This window comes from Gambusia affinis, linkage group LG09 (genome assembly GCF_019740435.1).
Source record: "Gambusia affinis linkage group LG09, SWU_Gaff_1.0, whole genome shotgun sequence".
In the NCBI taxonomy this organism is placed as follows: domain Eukaryota; kingdom Metazoa; phylum Chordata; class Actinopteri; order Cyprinodontiformes; family Poeciliidae; genus Gambusia; species Gambusia affinis.
Window position 1 is genome coordinate 25,533,020 of NC_057876.1, and position 21,617 is coordinate 25,554,636.

Consider the following 21,617-nt stretch of genomic DNA (forward strand, 5'->3'; position numbering starts at 1 on the left):
TCTGCTGCTGGTTTTATCTGTGCAGAATGATGATGATGATGATGAAGTTTATGGTGAAACCTCAGTGAACGACAGAAGGAACCGGACGGCCGAGGTTCGATAGCGAACACACAGCTAGCTCGATGAATCTATTCCCACCGTGAAGCAGCATTGATATTCTACAGAGCGCCGTCTGCAGGTCAATACTGAGACAGAGAGGGAGGCTGTGCGTCACAGCGCCACCTGCTGGTACACTGCTGCACTGGTCAGGTCAAAACAAAACTAAAATATAAGACATAAATCACGGTCATAATTATTCAGAAATGCATATTTTAAATGTCTGCATTTCTTTATGTTGACTTGAAAATATTAAATTCTGGTTTTAAAAGTTGTTTCAGCAACAATGTAGAGAGTTTAAGCTGTAAACGTCCAAGAAATTACACAAATTATCAACAGCAAATCTCTACAACTGGTCATTTTGGTAGGCAACATGGACTTCAAATTCTATCTCAATATCTTTTGATAACGATAAAAATTATGATAAAAATGTTTTTATTATTTCTTTCTAAGCTAACAGCAATCGTAGTGCGGCAAATGCTGCTCTTGAAAAACATTAATATTTGAATTAAGCTTTCTTAAAAAAAAAAGAGTGATTTATATAATTGAACTACACATAAGGTCTTAATTTAATCATTGAGTTTTAATAATTTTTTATTGATTCTCTTATGGAATAAATGGGAGAGAATAGCAAGAATAACCAAGCAATTAATCAATAAATGAATCGCATGATAAATTAAAATGCTAAACATGTTTGAAGGGCAACTTTCTTTACAACTTCATCATCATTCATTTTACTAAACTTTGTGGTTGTTGTGATTTATTTTGGATATTAAAATGTTTTTCAGTTTCAGTGTTAAGAGTTCATTACAAAATTAAAGTTGATTTATGATAAGCAATACAGTTACTGAAAATTGGGACGAAGTTTCACATAAAACATCTTTTCTTCTTACACTTAAAAACAGAATAAATACTGAAATATTATTGACATATTACACATAGATTTCAGAGTTATTAACAGTTCTGAATGAGAAAAATGAAGAAGTTCTGGAAAGTTGCTCCCCAAATAAAATTTCACGTTATTACAAGAATAAATGTGACAAAGTTCTGGTTGTTTCAAAGTGACAAAGTTCTGGTTGTGAGCACGGATCCATATGATACATTCGTAGTTTTAATTTAAATTGAATCATCTGGTAGGTTTATTTTTGAGCATCTTCCTTCTTGGTTTCTATCTAACCTTTAACGTTCCTATTCTTCTTGAATTATTAAGCATCAGACTTCCTGCAGAAACATTTAAACGGGTGTGTTTATGCTCTCGGTTTTAAAACCCAGAGTCGTTACGAGCATCTTTTCACAGTCAGTGAACGTCACAACAATAGCCGGAGGGGTAAAGCGCGGCCGACGCTTCAGAGCCGCGCGACGCAAGTCGACGATCTAATGGAGCCGACCCACTCATCTGTGTGACAGCCAAAATATTAAAAGACACGAAGGAAAAACGGGAAAAATAGGCAACGAGAAGGCGATTGTGGCGATTTCTCACAGGCATCTAAAAATCCATCTGTCAGATTATCGCCCACTCTCGCCTCCCCCCTGCTGCTCTGAACGGGGCGGCAAAGACAATAAATAGAAAAATTTGATATCATGAGGGCTTGTTTTCATGCAAATTATACCAAACACAAAGGGCACGAATGAGTCACAGCATAAAAAGGAAAAACTTTATTTTAATCATGTAAAACAAGCATGGAGATTCAAGAAATTTCCTCTAAACGTCACGACTAATCGACTAATCGTTTAAGAGAATTACCATATTTTTCACTCTACCCCTTAAGCATTTTTTTACACAGTTTTTTAACTATGCAATGAGCAAATAATTCAAATACTTTTAAAATCAGAAAACAAGAGTTTCATTGCCTAAAATGCTACAACTTAGCATTCCTTTAATGAACGCTTGATTATTTGTAGCAAAGGATGCATCTGTAGCTAAAAAACACAAACTATCTACTAATTTGTTGATTATTTTTTTGGATTAATATATGAATTAATAGTATTTTTTTAACACAATTTTAATGAGGTGAAGTTAAAGCCGTCGCTTGAGGAGTTTTGGGTAGAAAATATTTGCAGCCAAATGTATATTTATATTTTTTGTGATGTTTACTGATCTGAATTATGTTAATTTTTCAGCAATTTCCCCTTTCAAGAGTTTGTGTACTCTACTCAATAATCAATCGATTACTAACTTAGTTGATGATTGTTTTAATAATTGTTTAATAACAATTAATTTGATTTATCATTCAGCCTGATCTCAACCACGTAGATATTTGCTTTCCAGAAGAAAGTTTGCAGACAAAATTATATTATATATATATATATATATATATAATTATATATAAAATGTTTTTTTTCTAATATTACATCTCATATCTTCTCTATCAGCCTGTAAAAATATATCATTTTTTAGCAATATACTGCTGTGTGTTTCACAAAGATATATAATTTAGTTACTATGGAAGAAGTGCAGAAATAAATAGACTGTTCAGTGATTTTGTGACTTGGTGAGATTCAGCCATGCAGCCTGGAGTGTGTTGTTTTCTGTACCTCGTTAAACGATGTCAGGTTAAGCTTTTTGGCGATGAACTTTTTGAGGTGGAGGACGGTGGCTTGTGCTGAGCAGCGGATCCATTTACGTTTCAGACCTCGAAGTTTGCTGCTGTTGCACTCAAGGCAGATGCTGACCTGTTGGACAAAAGAAAAATGGTGATTATAGGACCTGCGGAAACTCCACGGACATAAATGTTCAATCAATCAATTTGCAGTGGTGCTAAAAGCGTTGCAGCGTTGTGATTGTTGCTGGGAGAGATAGCTTTTAGTATCTGTGGAAGTAGGACTGAAATAATTTGATAAATTATGACTAATCGATTGTTAATCAACTAACTTAATTATCGATTAATCACCAACTAGAGTACACAATTATTTCTAAAATCTCTAAAAAAAGACCATCTGCTAAAAGAACAGATGGGCCATCTGATGATCTGACCATCATCAGATCTGCCCAACCGTTGTGCAGTATGGTACTACGGTTGTGCAGAACCATACTGCACAACGGTACTGTACCATTGCGCAGTACCATCAGTACCATCAGTACTGCACAATGGTGTAGATCTACTCTAGGCAGATGTTGCATATAGGGATGAAATAATTAATTATGATTAATCGGAGTAATTAAAATAATTGTCAACTAATTAGATTAACCATTAACTGGAATATGCAAGAGAATGCAGTCAAAGCAGTGATTAAGTCAAAACTATATATAAATATACACAGTTTATTGCATTTAAGGCAAAGAAGTGTATTTTCTATATTTTTTATTTGCACATTTTAAAGTATTTCTAATACTGTATACAAAAAAGGCTTAAGTAGTGAAGTGCAAAATCCTCACAGTGCCATTTTTTATCTGATAAATCATCAGAAAATTGATTAATCGATTAATAGAATAACTGTTAGTTGCAGCCCTTCATGCGATAGATGCTCTATTCTGCTTTCATAAGAAAAGCTGGCTAAATCAGTGATGTTAATCTGCTATTGGCTTCCTGAATGTCACCGATTTTCCCTGCCACCGGCCTGTGAATTTGTTTTGCCCCCTCAGGTGAAACGGAGCGTGGTCAGAAACCATTATCATGACTGGGACTCACACATCAAGAGACAAAACAGGAGAAACGAAGCTCTTCGTGTGGGACTGTCCTTCTGTCTCTTTTTATTCCTCTTTTTGGAGACAGGAGGCGACGACAACCCCCGTTTAAACATCTTCAAATAAACAGTGGCAGTGCTTTGCTGAACAGTCTGCCCTTCAATAAGCAAAGACCAACATCTCAGTGTGTCTGGTTTCCAGTGGCGCTGGCAGTGAGGGGAAGCTCGTAATGTAAAATAAAAGCCTTGCTGGTGATCTGGACTCTGCGGCGGCTCGATGATGGCCTGCAAGGCACTTTTATAACATTATAGTACATTACCGACGGGTCCGCGGAGCCAAGGAGGGCTCCTGCAGCTAAACACACAAATGCACTGATGCAAGACAGAGGAGAGCAAAGAAAACACTGTGTGTGCTTTGTGAGGCGCGCATAAAAAGCTTCAGGCTCATTACAGAGCTGTTGCAGAGCTCTGACGCAACTTTTTCATGTTGAATATTTGCTCGAGCTTCGACTCTGGACATCTGAGGCTTCAAGTGGCGTCAATGAGAACATTTACAGCTATTTTTTTAAATACACAAACGCAATTCTTTCTGCATAAACCCATAAAGTTCTTAACCTCAAATCTAAGCAATATCTTGAGAAATCTTGATTTCTAAAGTTTTGTTTGTGTGCGTCGGTAGCCGAGGTAATTGTACTCAAGCAAGAGTAAGAAGTATTTGCTAAAGAGTCTACTCAAGTACTGAGTAACTGATTAAATCATCAATCATTCAATATTTAAAAGTTACATCACCAGAAGGACCAAAATATAAAATTAAATATAAATTACTGTCAGTTTAAATATAAACTGACAGTAATTCATGTAGGTAACAAAGAATAACAAAATCAGGCAAAAGAAAACTTTTCTAAATCAGTTTCTTTCAATATAAAACTTTAACAACCTTCATGTGTGTCTCTTTTTATGGTAAATTTTTGGTTAAAACATTTATTTTTCATTCAGTAAATAGAGAATCCAGAAATTTCACTCAACTAAGAGTAGCAATAAAATTACTCAAAGAACGGTGAAGTAAAAATAGCTACTCCTAAAAATGACGCCTGTAAATGTAATTGAGTAAACGTAAGTGGTTACTACCCAACTCTGGTCAGACATTTTATTAGTTTTCTCCAGCAGTGCCCTGCGCCACAAGGTCACGCTCTGAAAGGTCGTCCAAGAGGCAGCTGCGAAGTGTTCTGGAGGTCGGCCATGCGTGGCGGGTCGCCTGTCGATTCTTACACCGGACTGAACCAGGAGAGGAAGAGGGATTCGTCTTCCTCATCCTACCGGCCTAGAAATGCTGCCGTGAATCTTCTGAAGCTCTGCTCTGTAACTTGTTCTAAACTCTTTCCGTTTTTAAAAACCCGCAAAAATCTGAGTAAACAGAACCAAAATTACAATTTAATTTATTAAATTAAAAACATATATACTGCTGGTGTCATAAAGGGGAAAATTCACATTTTGGACATTTTTATACTTCCATTTGAGTCTCAATGGAAAAGGTTTAAAAAAAAACCTTTTGGCATTAAGTTAATGTTCTTTGGTTACCTAGCAACCACAGCCAACCCTGCTCGTCGCCTAGCAACCCAGCACATTTGGTGAGCTGCTTTTGGAGGTTCTGAAACATTCCCATTTTAAAACCAATCTATAGATAAATTACTGTGTAGAGATTTGAGGAAACTCGTATAAAACCAACACAAAACCTGAAGCAGAACGTTATCCAAACCGTAACTGCGTCTGACTATTTTCATTCAATCAATCAATTGTTTCTTACATTGAATACGTTAAAGATTTATGATTTAGTAGAGCTCAGAACAGCAAACAAAATATATAATAAACTCTTTATAAGGTGTATATAAAAGTGATTTGAAATTAAAGAAAAAACTGTGAATTAAAACTAAAGGTCAGGAAGAATTAGAAAAACAACTGTACTTCAGTTTGAGAGATTCAAGAAATTATTGTGATGAGCTAAAACCCCTTAAATTACAAAAATATATATAATTTAAATAAATATGAAATAATTTGCTAAATAAATACAATAATATTTGATTATATTTTCATTTATAAGTTTGTCTACAGACTTAAATGTAATTTCTTGGGGATATAATTTATAAAAATATACAGGAAAGATTTGATTTTGATTATGTTTGATGTATAACAAAGTGAAAGTATAATTAGCTTGAACATTTTTATCTCCAAAAACACTGTCAAGTTGAAAGTAATTGAGGGCCAGTGTGTTTCATTTTCTATTTTGATTTGTATATAGAAAGGTTAAAATAAACAGCAACGATTTGTGAAAAAGTCTAAAATAAAGAAGCATTTGACACTCTTCTGTCTGTACAGGTGTATGTAGTGAACAAAATATTTCAACAGTCTGGATGAAACGTCGTTTAATGGCAGCTTTTATTTCTGTTTTCTCCTGAAAGCTCTAAAACACCTTCCTCATCTTCTCCCATCACTCTCTTCCCCTTCCTTCAACATCATCATTTTCTTCCTAACCTCCTCTGCTCCTCCTCTCTTTTCTCCTCCTCCGACAAGCTTCACCTTTTCAGTCACCTAGCATGAAGCTAGCATGAAGCTGGGTGACTGAAGTTACCCTCAAACACAAAAATCCTGCGAATGAAATTCTGCAATTTCATGATTACCTCATCACCTTTGTTACTGTCAGCAGCCATTTTGGCCTCTCAATCCTGCAATTTCCTGCAATTTCTCCCTCTTTTATATGTCATCTTGTATTTCCCGGCTCTCTCCCTCTCCACCTCTTGGTGACATTTCACATCACTGCATTCAGACTGCAGGATTAGCTATTCTGTGGGCATTTCTGCATCGCTGCTGAATTTACAAAAGGGCAAGATCTTCACCCACGTCGGGGCAGGCTACCCCTCCCACATCCAGGGGAGGAAGAGCTTCTTTAGAGATGAAGAGCTTGATTTTCGCTGTTTTTTTGTTATGAAAAAAGATTTTTCCGCCTGTGCATCAGTATGCAGGAGAGAGGCTTCATGCTGCAGAGAGAGTCTATCTTGCAACAATAACAACTCAACTCTCCACAGTGTTATTTAGCCTGACTGGTTGTGTTGTTCATGCCTCTAAGACTGTTACCAGAAATTGAAGTTTTGACAGGAAACAAAACCAATTTCGCCTTAAAAGTTACAAAAAAAACAACAAATGTCAATATTATGCCCATTTGTTCAGAATTAAAAAGCAGAATAATAACCTGCTCGTCACTACGGTGATAGTCGTTGTCCTCCTCTGGCTTCTCCTCTCCGGCCTCCTTATTCGCCGTCTCTTCTGATTTTGTGTCGCCTGTTTGAAAAGAAGAAAAAACTACAGTAATCTAAAAAATAATACATAAATGCAGATATAAAAAGTACAAAATCTACATATAAGTGCAAAGTTTATGAGCCACAGGGTTCTTCAACACATTTTATAATTATCCAGAGTTAAATTAATAGATTTTGCCTTTTAGCACTTAGTACAAAACATTAGTAGATATTTTTTAGGTCTGTCAAAGGTCTTGAGGTCTTTTGAGGTTGATTAGAGATGATGGACAATGGATGAAAAAATGGATAGATGGCAGAAGGGATAGACAAATGAATAGATGAATGAATGAATGAATGAATGGATGAATGGATGGACAGATGGATGGATGACTGCACAGATTGACGGGAGTCAGCAGGATTACTTAATAAGTAAATATATAAATATTATTGAGATGGAAAAATGTAAGTTGGATCAGTTTTAAGTTGCTAGGATACACAAGATCTGTTTGTTTTTGAGTCTGAATGATGGAGTTACTTTATCTGGTGATGTAAATGTTGCCTCCTCACAACCTGACAAGACAGATGGCAAACAAACCATCCGTCACCACCTTTTAATATATAATTCATCTGAGCTGAGGCGAGAAATCAGATAGGTTCAGTCATATTTGCCTCACCACAGAAAGACTCACAGGCAGATCCATAAAAGCTCTCAGCTGATCAAGTTAGAGAACACATCTTTTATGAATTTTCCTGTTGCCTGTGATATTGTTGAAGTATTGAATTTTTAGCTTTAAAACTTGGTTATCGAAGTCTAAATTGCGTTGCGGTGACAGAACAGCAGCGCAGATGGGTTTTGCTTTCCACTAACCTTTAGAAACAAAGAAATTCAGTCTGCTCCAGGATTCAGCGGAGGTAATAACTGTGTTTATGTGAGTGTATGTCTCAGACTGTAGATGTGCTCATTCCTCTGAGAGTATTTTCCATCTGGGCCAACTGTCACCATCCCTCTGTGGAATATTAAGCTTGTCCCGGTGTTTGTCTCCAGTGTTAGCCTCACTTATTGCTCATCAGGAGGGCCTGGCTTCAGTTAAGTCTCATGTTGCGCCGCTTCCTGCGTCTTACGCCGTGTCTTTTCATCTCCCCTGTTACCGTCAGCAAATGATCTCCTGTCTTTTTTATGATTTATGGGACATCTTCCCAACGCTCAAGTCCCACAGGCGTGCACAATGACGTTTTCAGGCTAGTGTGTGAGAGATGGAGTGAGCCATCTGTGTGCGTTGGCGTGGGAGTTTAGATTGTCGTGAAAGCAAAAGTGTACTCTGCAGACTCGATGCATCCCAATGTGACCCAGACTTCTTGGGTTAAGTGCTCAGAAAAGTTGGTAATTTAGAAAAATGAGTCTATGTGCCGATGGAAGCAGCTTTTGTTTTGGCTGGTGTCAAGCAGTCCTCCAGAACTTAGTGTTTCCATTTAAAAGCAAACAGATTTAACGCGTTATGCGAAAGTCATGTGCGGCACATTTTGATGCTTTCAGTTGGGTCTCAATGGCTTCTAAAATTAGATGAAGTGCTTAAAAAACCCACACATGTCTTTGGTGTCTGAAAAATTAGTCGCTTCAAAAACCTCTTTATTGTTTTAAGTCTTAACAAAGGCACTGAGCGTTTCTCAAGATGCAGAGCCTGCTGAACAATGGCTGCTGGAAAGGACAAGTGTTTTGTTGTTGACTTCCTGTTCAGGAAACGTCTGGCTGAATTGTTGCTGGTCGTGCAGGATGTTCAACTTTTGCTTTTCAAAGATGTACGGTTGTTTATTTGTGCATCTATTTGCAGTAATTTTCATGCATGAGTGTAAAAGAAAGTATTAGACCAGATGTAAACAGTTGTGGTTTAAAGCTGTGCTCTTTTAACTTTTAAAAATCTTTTTAGTGACAAAAATAAATGTGAAGGCCCTGCAAAGTGAATGTAAATACACAGATGAATAAAAAAATTATACATTTTCTGAACTTACAGCAGATAAAATCAAGATGATGCGCCAAATATATATTGATTTTAAAAGAAAATATGTTCTAAACACCCATTAGCTAACTTGATTATCAGCAATCAGAGCAATTCATTTCAACCTGCTACAACTTCAAGTTCCTCCCAAACACTGAACTCTGCACGACTGCGTAGTTAGAAAAATATCCTGCAAGATCTGAAAAATCAACCTAAAATTAACCCAGTGCTGCTAAATCAGATATCAGCCATATTTGCATAAATCTACAGATATTATCATAGGCAGAAGAATAATATATAAGTTTTAATCTCCTGCATGCAGATGATGCTGGATTAAAGTCCAGAACTTCCTTTGTTTTAATTTCCTTTCTGAATGAGTTTCTCTACGTTCTCGCTTCAGCCAAAAGTGGACTTTGAGGAACAGAACCAGAGCAGTCCGTCTCCCATTTGAGCCTTAATTACCTAAATCAGAGAGAGGGATTAAGCGAGCGATTAGGTCTGCCAGCATGACAGCCCTCTGGACACACATTCACACCAACAAGCAGCAGAGAGCCGGTTTAGAAAAACGACTGTGCACAAAAACCAAACCATCAACTCACTGGTTGGCTAAATTGCCTTCATCTGTACTGTTTAATGGCTTCTGCTGTTCCTCGTGGTTGTGCTGCTAATGTTAGTCATTACTGGTTGAGGGGGTTCATTCTTTACATAGGCTAATAAGAGCAGTGACACACTGCTGAGGTGAAGGGCATTTAAAACCTTTAACAAATTAAAAGATGTAAAAACTGTATTTTTATTTTATTGCCCTGGGAGATTAAAAGGGTTTTCAAACATGCATGAAAGAAGACAACACTTCAGGTGTGCCTTTGCTGAGGGGATAACAATGAAACATGTTGATTTTACATAATATTCCCCCTTTAAAATAAATCAGAAGATCTGATCCGTGGCTGCCAACTAAGCAGAAAGTTATTTCCACGTTTCACTCTCCTCAGTTCTCTAATTTACAGTAAATCTGTTCACCTTTAGGCTTAAAATCATGGACAGATTGTTAAACGTTAAAACACAACATTGTCAATAATGCAATCTGTGACCGCTTTCTCAAGATGCACAACTCAGGCAGCTGATGAATAATATAATTTTTTATGACCTTAAAAACACAATTAGCATTTTAATTCGGATTGTGTCACATACTGACTGAGTCTCAGTCATTTACTTCAGTAGAATTAATAAAAATAAATGTCATATATGCTTTAACAAGGGATTGTAATTTGATCTTCTTCAATGGAACAGACTTTCTTTGTAATTGTGATTTTTGTCAGCTGTTATTTATGTTTGGATTTCCTGCATTTGGCTTTTTCTGGTACAGAATTATGACATATGTACTAAGTCAGTGATGTAAAAACTGAAATATATGATGACTGTGGAAAAACAAGATACGTATCCAATTTAGTACCACATCTGGATGTGGCTCAAATTGGATTTTTATTTGGGTGAAAAGATCAGAATTGCTCAGTTTAGGCTGCAGCGGATTGCAAAAACATCCGATTGGGGTTGGATTCGCCTGAAGGAGTTGGGATTAGGTCTGTCATGATAATAAATTTTGCTGAACAATAAATTGTGCCAGAAATTACTGCAATAAATGATAACATTGTTGTTTTGAGACCATTTAAAAGGATATAATAGTAAAGCGAGAACTCAAAGATCAATAAACTTTAATTTCTTACAAAGGTATAACACTGAAAAGATATTTTAAATATCCATAATAAATAAACAAAACAACAAATAAAGTTGATACTGAAGCCTCTATAAACAAAATTGTCCTTTAAAAAAGGGACTAGATGAGACTTCTGTCATCCAGTCTTTGGTAGAAAGAGAGGGACAAGAAAAAAAAATCATGCAATAAATTGGTTTATTGATTTATTGTTGCAGGCCTGTTGGGACAGTTTGTGAGTTTCTGCCTTTGTCCTCCATTTGTAAGTATAGGCAGATTATGTTTGGTGATGCATCTCCAAAGTAAACAAGTTATCATTTTTGGTTTTGGTGCATTACGTAAACAGAAAAGGAAGTATCTGAACTGGAAAAACCAGCTGTCAGAGCCATTCAGGGGAAAATGGCCTATTTCAATCACTGGCTGCCTGAATGGTGCAGCTTATTGTTACCATTTGTTGCTGCTTTTGTATGGAGACACATTGAAATTGATTAACTTTTCTTACAACCCTACCTTTGCAATAAAAGAAAAATCCAAAATGTTTGAGTGTTTATCAGCCTAAATTGAAAAAAAAAGCATCTTCTAAATAAACAAAACCTTCAAAACTGGAAAAAACCGACTCAATCCCGTTGCTGCTTTCAGTCCCGGTGGGGAAAAAGTTTAACAAACAGCAACTGCATGAAATAGTGTGTGCAAAACGGTAGTTGTCTTTCTGAAGCCTGTGCAAGAAGAGTGTGCTTGTACCGTTTCGCTGATCTAGATGAGTCTTCATGTTGCACAGCTCTCCTTTAATGTCCCCAGGCACCTCCATGCCCAACTTCTGATAGAAATCCCTCTGCTTCTTTATCTCCGCTGCATAAGAGGCAAACACGACAAATAAAAGGGGATTTCTCACGTGTCTGATTACATCTGTGCTAAAAGCTGCTTGGGTCTAGAAAACAATCCACAAATGAAGGATGAGCTGTCAAAGAGCGTGCATATTTTAACGATGTAAAACCAGGCAGATGGAGATAAACAACATGGATGAAGCTAAAAACCGTTTCTGATGAAAGAGGGTGACTCTTACCCTCTTGAAGTCCCGGTACCAGCTTGTAGACGATGTCTTGCATTGTTCGGTCATGGCTAAAACAGAAGAAGGAAACGGTTAGCAAACCTAACCCAAAGAGTTATACACAAAATATTAATCCAACATGTTCATCCAACCAAAATTATTCAATCTCTAGTTAAAATTTAAAGTACGCTGCATTGCAAGATGATTCATTCCCAAACATTTCCTTGGTATTTAGTTTGATGAACCAACAGAAATTAGTAGATAATTGTAAAATGGAAGATAAATATTTAAAAATATTTACAAATAGGAATCAATCTGTAAAAACTCTTTTTGCTATTAAAGTTCACACTCCTTATAGCAGCTGTAGCTCAGTCTGATTACATGGAGAGGATCTGAGAATGGATTTAGGTCTGAACTTTGACTAGGCCATTCTAACACATGAGAATGCACTGCAAAAACACAAAATCATATGAAGTATTTTGGTCTAGTTGCCTTAGTACATTTGAAATGACAAAACTAACTTACATGAAACTTTTTAGCAAGACATAGGAGCTTATTTTAAATAAATTGTTCCTTTGTATTGATTAAAAAAAATCACTTGCAGGACATTTTCACCATGTTATAAGTGAGACAATCTGCCAGTGTAACTAGTCAGTTTTCACCAAAATCATTGGTTATTGACTTTTAAAAAACTAGAAACTAAACTGAAAATACTTTGATTTTGTGTTTTTATAGTGCATAATTTTAAGACAGTTGGATAGGGAATAACATGTGGCTATATAGATATTATTCCAACATCTAGAAAATAAATCTATTGGATTTCCTGTTTTTGCTCTGAACTTGTCACCTTAAAAGCACTTCTCACGTAGAGAGCAGGCTTTTATTTTTTTGAAACCATATGAAATGACTGCAGCTACAGGCATCATTCTTCCACCCACCAGTTGACTTGTGCAGCATGTCAAACCAAGAATGCTCACCTCTTTGCCCTCCTGCATCTCTGTAAACTCTGGTTCATAAAAAACTCCAAACCTCAAGATGACATTTATGGAAAAATGTCAAATGTGTTGTAACATTGACACTCTCTGAATTTGGTGTGGAGCATATGCTCTTCCCAGTCTGGCTGTGAAGTAACCTTTTTTTTTTATTTCCTGTGCTTGTGACACTGCGGCACAGTGGGGGCGGCTTGGGTCTGACGGTGCCTTTTGACACCTGGTTCTGACAGCCGGATAACGGACACGGCGAGTTATGGAGGAAAGATCCAGAAAGCGTGCCATGTTTGTCAACGCTGCGGCACCCGGAGGGTCAAAAGAAAACGGGCTGTGAGCAGCAAAACAGTGACCCCTGCTGGACAAAAGATGGTAGTACTTCCAATTTTTTTCTGGTAACTGAAGAATTTACTAGTTGTTTTTCTTGGTTATATTCAGAGTTTGGTAATAACTAGATACATTTACTCAATTACATTTATTTAGAAGTATTTTACAAAGCTGTACTTTTTACGTTTACTTGAGTAATTTTATTATTATTATTTTTTATTATTTTACTTATTTGAGTAAAATGTCTGGATTCTCCACCTACTAAATGAAAAACAAACATGTTTAAATTTAAAAAAATTAACAGACAAACTTGCAGTTTTTGTTAACTGCAACGTTAATAATTTTATAATTTTATAATACTAATAAATTTTAAAATAAAACATTAAGTTGTTTTTTTTCATTATTTGGATAAATTTTCTTTTGCCTGATTTTGGCCTTTTTTGTTACTCTTGTGAATTATTGTAATTTTTGACCTTTAAATACCAAAATGGCACTTAACTTTACATTTTGGTCCGTCTGATTTTGTAATTTTTAAGTATTAAAGGAGTAATAATCTTATTAGTTACTCAGTCCTTGAGTAGACTTTTTACCAAATACTTTTTACACTTACTTGTGTAATTTCTTGGATGGCTACTTTTTACTTTTACTTGAGTGAAAATATTTTGAAATAGTGTTTCTCCTGAGTACAATTTTTGGATAATCTACCCACTTCTGGTTCTATTGGACTTTTTTTGGGTAAAATTTTATGTTCTATGTTTGAAAAATAGCACATAAGAAAACGATAATTTCCTAATTCACTTGGAAATACAGAAAAGTGTGTAAACAGATTAATTTCTTAAGGAGAGATTCAGATATCCGTGTCAAGTTTGATTAATATAAATAAGTCGAAGAGTTTTATTTACCATCTGTTTGACATTTTGGCTCTAAATCACTTGTGATGTTTGTTGTCAAGAGTAATTTCCAGCTATGTAAAATTTCCTGTGACACAATGAACCTGCAGCCAGCTCCGTTTATTTGATAACTAAAACTGCAACATTTTGATTCTGCATTAATCACAAAAATAATACAGGAAAATGAATTCAGGGGCTTATTAAACCTTAATTCTGTCAAATACTGTTGTCATAAATTCACATGAATAGTATTTTTTAATATAAATGTAAATCAGTTGTAATAGGAATCATTAACTAGAATAAAAGTGACTTCAAAAGAGCCAGTAATCATAATAACCTGAGGTCCAAAACACAGAAACACAACCTCTTTTTAAAAAAAGAGAGAAACAAAGTATGAACTAAAAGTAAATATAATTATATTAAATTCTATTAAAACACATTTTTTATCTTTTTTGGGAAATCTGTCAAAAAGAAAAAGCTCCAAAATGTGTTTTTCAGGAGTTTCCGTTTAAGAACCAAACATGAAGTTTGGATGTGGATTAGTTTTAAGTCTTTTTATAACCAAGTTTAATCAAAAATTTAAACTTGGTTATAAAAAGACAAAGACTTTGTAGGAAAACTATATTGGTAGTAATTTTATCCTGATCACAAATTCAAACTCTCAACCTTCATTGTATAATTTTTGAATTGCAGTTGAGGGCCACACAAAATCAGTCCTAGGGCCATAGGAGGCCCCTGCGCCATGGTTTGGACACCCCTGAGATAAATCAAATATAAGACACACATTGCCAGTTTTGGGGATTTTAACTCAGGAAAATCTAAGAAAATACCTTAAACTTTGTTGCTGAAATGTCATAAAACATGACAAAGGTGAGTAGAAATAAGTATGTCTAAATTAAAAAGGTAAAAAATGTTGAGCAGGTCAAAAATTTACAAACAATAAGCTGAATCTCAGAAGGCCAGAGGTTATTTCTGCTGCTCCTGCTGAACGCTTGCAGAGCTGACGCGGAACTGCAGCCACAGATTACTGATCAGACTAATCAAGGAAATTACATTAGTGTTTCATTAGAATGCAAATCTGCACTCCCCCAGCGCTCTGTGAAAAAGTAATAAAGCTTTAAAAGTTGGGCATTGTGCTGAAGTCTTCTCCCTCTTTTCCTTTCACTTCCCGGTTAGACACTCAATCAATCCTTTAAAGCACTCTTGATCAATAGCCCTCCAAGGTTCCTACGCGCCTTTTATCCCACCCACTTTCAGTTTCTCCACTTTAATAATCAATACAATTCAGCACAATTCATCTAGAATTATAAAATTCAAGATTAATTATAAGATAAATTATACATAGTGAATTATACATGACTTTATTGGAGTTCAAACTGTCTGCTAAACTGTAAACTTTTTTTTTTTTTGTATTTTCCACCTAAATAAGCAGGAACTAATTTTGTTTTTAAAAAGTCAGTTTTATTTGTACAACAAGGGAGTTCAAAGTGCTTTAAATGGTAAAAACAACACAATTACCAATTGTAAAATAAGCCATAAACATTACATTTTGTCAACTGCTATAATCAAAATCATCAAATATAATAATCAATGTTCCAGTTGATTATAATCAAAGTTTATAATCTAAATAAATGTAATTGTGATTTAAAGAATTAAAGAAACAGAAACTGACAAAAACAAAAGTTTGACTTCCTAAATAGCAGCAAATCTTCTTTCAAATGGTTCAGAAAGTGCAATTAGTAATTCTAAATATAAATTAGAATAAATAAGTCAGAGCAAGAAGCATAGAATTAGACTGAACAGATCTGCTCTTATTGATCAGGCACATTATCATGATACCCAATACAGAATTTACAGGTCAGACAGAAGGTGAAATACAAGTTGCAAAAAAAGGGGGAAAAAAAATTTAATTAAAAAATCTGAATTGAGTATTAATTCCTTTTTAAAACGATGATAAACAGGATATTTTTTATATAAAATCTGAACAACGTGATTGGTTTAAGAAAAGTGTTCATCCACTGAGCATTGTTTTAAAGATGCTACACCAATAGGGGGCAGTGTAGAACAAAAACCTGACAAGAGAAAAATAAATATCAGTTGCTCATATCGGCTGAGTTTTATTTATCGGACCAATACCAATATGTTAAGAAAATGACAAATATCGGCCAATACCGATGTTAGTGCCGATATATTGTACATCCCTAATATTAAATGGAAGTTACGTGTGAATGAAAGGCCAATTGCATGAAAATATATTTGTCTATCGAATACCTGGCTACATGTGGACAACAGGGATGCACCGATTGCAGTTTTTTGGCCGATCCTAGATTTCCGATCTCTAAAACGTTTGACATGCTGATTATGATTTTGGCCAATACCAGTTTTTTTGTTGTTTGAAAGTCTCTGAGTTGGCAACAGCGGGTTGACTATTTTTAATGCGAATGTGCAGAACGACCTGGTGGGTCTACAGACAAACCTGTCTCACAGGAAAGGAGAGTGGCTGATTTTTAGACCTTTGCTGAGGTAAATAAGATCAGGGGATAAGGTCAGCTTCACACGGAACTATCGGCCGATCACCAATACTGCAAGATTAAAGAAATTGGTGCAACTCTAGTGTATAAGACCTTAGTTACATTAGTTACTTAATAATCACTGAGTTTGTTAGTTAGTAAGGAAGGAAGTAAGACCGAATACTGCAGGAATCCCTTTTATAAAAGATTACAGTGAATCGCTGGCTGCTTTGAAATAAAACATAACCGAATCACCAGCATTATGACTGTTGTGTTTTATACACACGGTGTAATATTAACTGCAGAGCACTGAAGTGTTTATGTAGAGGTTGTGAATGAGTTGGAGTTAGATGCATCATCCATTAGAAAAACACAGAGCGCCTCAGCAGCTCGAGGCCGTGCCGCTGCTCCCTGCAGCAGAGCTGGAATAAAATGGATCCATCGGCTCCTCAGTCCTCGGCAGTTTATTGTGTTAGTGGCGCGTGCTGCTGATTGAAGACTGTCTGTGTGTGTGTGTGGGTGTGTGTGTGTGTGTGTGTGTGCGCGCTGCTCTGCGGCGGTCCCCCACTCACCCGATGTACTGCAGTGGATGGCTCTGATGAATAACAATCCTACACGTGGGGCACGTGTTGTTCTCCTCCAGATACTTTACAAGGCAGCTTCTGCAGACTGCAGACACACACAGCAGATGAAGCGTTACAACACAGTGTACATCCTCCATCACTCTCCCAGCTTCACTACAATGATGCCTTTCCTTTGGTTTTAAAAGTTTTAAACCTCAAACTTGTCCATGTTTCTGAAATTAAACAACTAGCGTGAGTATGATTAAAAATATATATATAAAAAAAACAACTATATGTTGCTCTTTTCTAAGTTGCACACAGTTAGGGCTGTCATTGTTGCTTTGAGAACACTTTCAAGTTATATAATGGTATGTTCTGGCCATAATAATGTAATAAAACATTCTCAGAGATAAATAAAGTTTAAATTCTAACAAATCCTTACCACTAGAACAGGAAAAACAAATAAAATGAACTATAAAGTCTCTGTAAACAAAATTATCATACAAAAAAGGGATAGTTGAGACCAAAGAACCAGACTGAAGACTTCTTTCATCTAGTTTTTGGCAAAAAGAGAGAGAAAAAACATAATATTGAGCTTGTTTTAATTTATCTTATCAATTAATTTGTTGCTTACTGCAATAGGCCTACATATGTAACTGCATTGGATCATTTTGCAGAATTCACTGATGTTTATTGATGCTCTTGAGCAAACATAAAATTTCCAATAATGCTTTTAGTTTTGTGTGAAATTTATTATTATCAAAATGATGAATCAAAATTCTTATTATGATATGAAACTCTTCACGATAAATGCATACCTCTGCACGACCAGCAGCTCCAAACAACAAGTTACCACTCCAGTGTTTCTTTATTGAATGCTGCATTTTGTGTTGCTCAGGAACATGCAAAGAGTCTCTTCAGTATTAAAAACATCAGTGCGAAAAAAACCCCCAAAGTCTCATTTAAAAAGAACCAAGTGTGCCTTGTTTTATGATTCATCCGAAATCATAAAGCGACCTTGGATTAAGGTACAAATCCCCTCAAAATACATTCAGACTTCAGGGAATTTTACTTTCAACTACAGCCACCTTTTGTTGGATACAATAAATGTATTGTGGAATCCTGCGGTGTAATTTGCGGAACCCGTGGTGCCGTGAAATCCATCTCTTCTTGACATTTTTATTGCAGCAGAGCAGCTGCGCCGATGACGTGATGCGAATGTCTTTGTTGTCTCGGCTCTCCGCCGGTGGAGCCCCTTTTTTTCCACACAGACGCAAAAATCAAAGCCTCACGTCTGGACGCTTCTTGTTTGAAGTAGCCAAGAAGGCTCCCATCTGTGGTGACCGGGCTCCCTCTAGTGGAGACAAACTGTACTGAAGCATCTGGGTTTGTTTTACGCATTTAATCCAGGTTTCTCTGACCTTTCTGTTGTTCTTTCATGTTGCAAATATCATAAATGTTTCCCTTCAAGGGCTACCAACAGCCTGCAGCTAAAAACAATCCAGAATTCCTGCAGGATAAGTATCAGCTTTGTGTCAGCGTGTTGCTTGCTAAGCTTTCTACACTGGCTCAGCTCTCATGTGAGCTTCAGATGAAGTAAACAGGACGCTGACTTGTAAACTCTGTGACCCCCACAGGGATCCCTGAATTCACAAAAAAGCTGGTTTCTTTTCAGAAAAACACAGAGGGAACTGCAGAAGGCTTCATCTGAGCAGGAACTAGAAAGAGTTCAACCAGAAACTGGATGATTTCATTTAAAGCGAGTCTGCAGGCCAGCAGAGGCCTCACTGGTGACACAGGAAGTGTTGAGGTGAAGAAACGAAGAGGAAGCTGGGCTTTAAAAATGATTTCAAAAAAGAACTACAAACTATAAAAACATGCATCTTGAACTAATAAAGGGCATGAAAAAGATTTCAAAAGATTTTTAAAAACCCACACAGAACCCCAGAACAGGAAAAAAGCATCCAGCATCGATGACGGAGAATTAGGATTGGGTTTTTTTTGGAATTATAAGTATAAAATCATAATATTAGCAAAATAGAGACACAATATCACCAAAAGAAATTGTCTAAATGGAAAAAAAGCTTTGACAGAGTTGTCAGGAACTGTTTCAAATTCCTGCTGCTGATAATAATTTGATGCTAATTTGTCAAATGATTACATATTTCCTTATCTGTAAAACTGATACCAAAATATAATTTCACAAGACGATTAACTTTCTTCATTTAGTTGTCATAAAATCTCCACTTCATTCTGTTAATATTTTGGTAAAACTATTCTCTTGTAATAAATACACTATCATTATTTAATATGTTTTTAGATTGTGTACTTCCATTTATTTGCATTTCTTACTCTTTAATTTTAATTTTTATTTCCTTTTGCATTTCTCCATTCTGTATTTCAAACATTGTAATCTTTCCCTGGGAAATAAGAGTTGTAATGATTGTTTTATTTATCATGATGCACAAACCTACTCATCTTTTTTCTATTAATCAATAAAAGTAAAACAACAAAACAAATAAAACACAGTTTTAATATATTTTCTGTCATTTGTAATTTTCAGTGAGATGAAAAAAAAAATTAAAACCAGAAATCAAGAACAATTTTCTACTTTAGCTTAAATATTTTCATCTTGCATATAATGCCATGTGTTCCCTTCATCTTTATACCACTTAGACTTTAGTTCAACATTTTCTATTGTGTTTTAATGATGCAGCCTAAACATTAATCTCGACTAATGAAGATCTCTTCTGACTCAAGGAGGGTAATTTTGTGTCAGACTCAAAGCCCTGATCCAACAAAATAGCAACAAACTGCAGAAAGCAACAGATGGTGTAATTCGACTTTGCTGAACCCAGCTAATGAAGCACCTCAGTGTGAACGAGAGGCGACGTTATTTCCCCCCTTCTTGTGAGATATAATGTGCAGATTACACGCTCTGTGATCGTATGTTTGCACACAATTACCTCAAGATGTTGACTTAGATCAACGTTTAACAGGGAAATATCTATGAACTGCTTCAGTTTTCTGTTAAAAAAACAAGATGTTTATTTCTCTGATTCTGCTTTTTAGAATAAAAGAGAACAAAAAGAAGAAGGTAGAAAACAGGAAATAGGTTGAGACGGATGAGGAAAGCGTGGGAGGAAGGACTTACAGGTGTGTAAGCACTCGGTGACGGTGGTGGCGTCGATCAGGTAGCCCTCACACAGGCGACATGTGATGTGGGCGTTGATGTGACACAGCTTTATCTTCCTCGTCAGCATGTCGGGGTTCTGGGGAGGAACAGGGACACAAAGAAACGGGCTGAAGATCAAAACAAGAATCACATGACGTCGGTTAGCTCTACCACAACAACACAAAACAACACCGCTAACACTGATGGCAATGAAGAAGATTAGATTATTATTATTAGATTATTAATTATCATGTCTATTACTGGATATAGAGAAGGGTTTATTTTTGGGTCCTTTTTTCTGGAAAGAGTCATGAAAATCCTGTTAGAGTGCATGGAACTATGAATTCTTTGAAACGATTAATCGATTATTAAAGTAATCGACAGCAAATTTAGTACCGTAATCGATTTATCATTAACTGGAGCATACAGACTCAAAAAAGCCCATTTGCTAAAAGAACAACATATCCGGAGCATCAACCTGTTCATAAAATGTATACATTTGACAATTATGTAGAAAAAAAATGTGTCTATAAATATGTCGCATGTAAATATGACAGAATTTGACTATGTTCAAATTCACTATTTTGTTGCATTTTAGGCAACAAAATGTGTATTTTCTTATTTACAAAATGAATTGAATTATCAATTTGCGTATTTTAATACATTTCCAATATGGTATAAAAAAGCATTTAATGAAAAATCACTAGGATGTGCCAAGTTATTTCATTCAATTAACTTATTAATCGGCAAAATAATTGATTACTAACATAATCGCTATATATATTTATCAAAACACATCTTGATGGTCCCAGAAACCTTTGGTGAATCACAAAAACTGAACTTGCTTGAATGTGTTTGTCCCATTACATCCGGTGTAAAACTAACTCAGCATTTCAGAAAAACATGGTGGAGGCAGAGTGATGATTTCAGGCTGCTTCAGGACATGAATAACTACAATTAGCAAATCCTGAACTACAATGTCCAACTATTTCCAGCGTGGCCTAGTCAAAGTCTGGCCCTACATCCAATTGAGATGCTGTGGCATGACCTTAAATCTGTCATTTTGTTTGAAGGAATGGTTTCAGAGCACTTAAGTTTAAATTTAGCAAAAGTACATCAGGAAGTTTACGGCTGAATTACTCATAAAAACACAACAAAACTGTTGTTATGAGTGGGGCCTAGTCAAAGTCTGTCATTAAATAGAATTTAGGTAGTTATTTTTGCTTGAAATTAAGCAAAACAGTCGGTGGGTGAAATTGGTTGAGATAATTTTTTCTAAGAAGTTAAATTATAACTTAAAAATTGCATTTTAAATTCACTATGTGATGATTTAAAGGGGCAAATTCTTTTTCACAACACTATATGTTATTAACCATTAAGCTTCTCTTTTCACCCATTAATAATCC

The 21,617-nt window shown here is 35.8% G+C and overlaps 1 protein-coding gene across 1 annotated transcript in view; it reads right to left on the reverse strand.

Annotated features, from left to right (window-relative positions):
• Positions 1-21,617, reverse strand: part of LOC122837051 (polycomb group RING finger protein 3) — a 48,241-nt gene that overhangs the window by 7,783 nt on the left and 18,841 nt on the right. Inside the window, exons 3-8 of the mRNA XM_044127117.1 lie at positions 20,191-20,308; positions 17,046-17,142; positions 11,776-11,831; positions 11,454-11,561; positions 6,965-7,053; positions 2,632-2,769 (exon numbers count right to left, since the gene is read on the reverse strand). Coding sequence (XP_043983052.1) covers positions 2,632-2,769; positions 6,965-7,053; positions 11,454-11,561; positions 11,776-11,831; positions 17,046-17,142; positions 20,191-20,308 — 606 coding nt within the window. The remainder of the gene's footprint in view (positions 1-2,631; positions 2,770-6,964; positions 7,054-11,453; positions 11,562-11,775; positions 11,832-17,045; positions 17,143-20,190; positions 20,309-21,617) is intronic.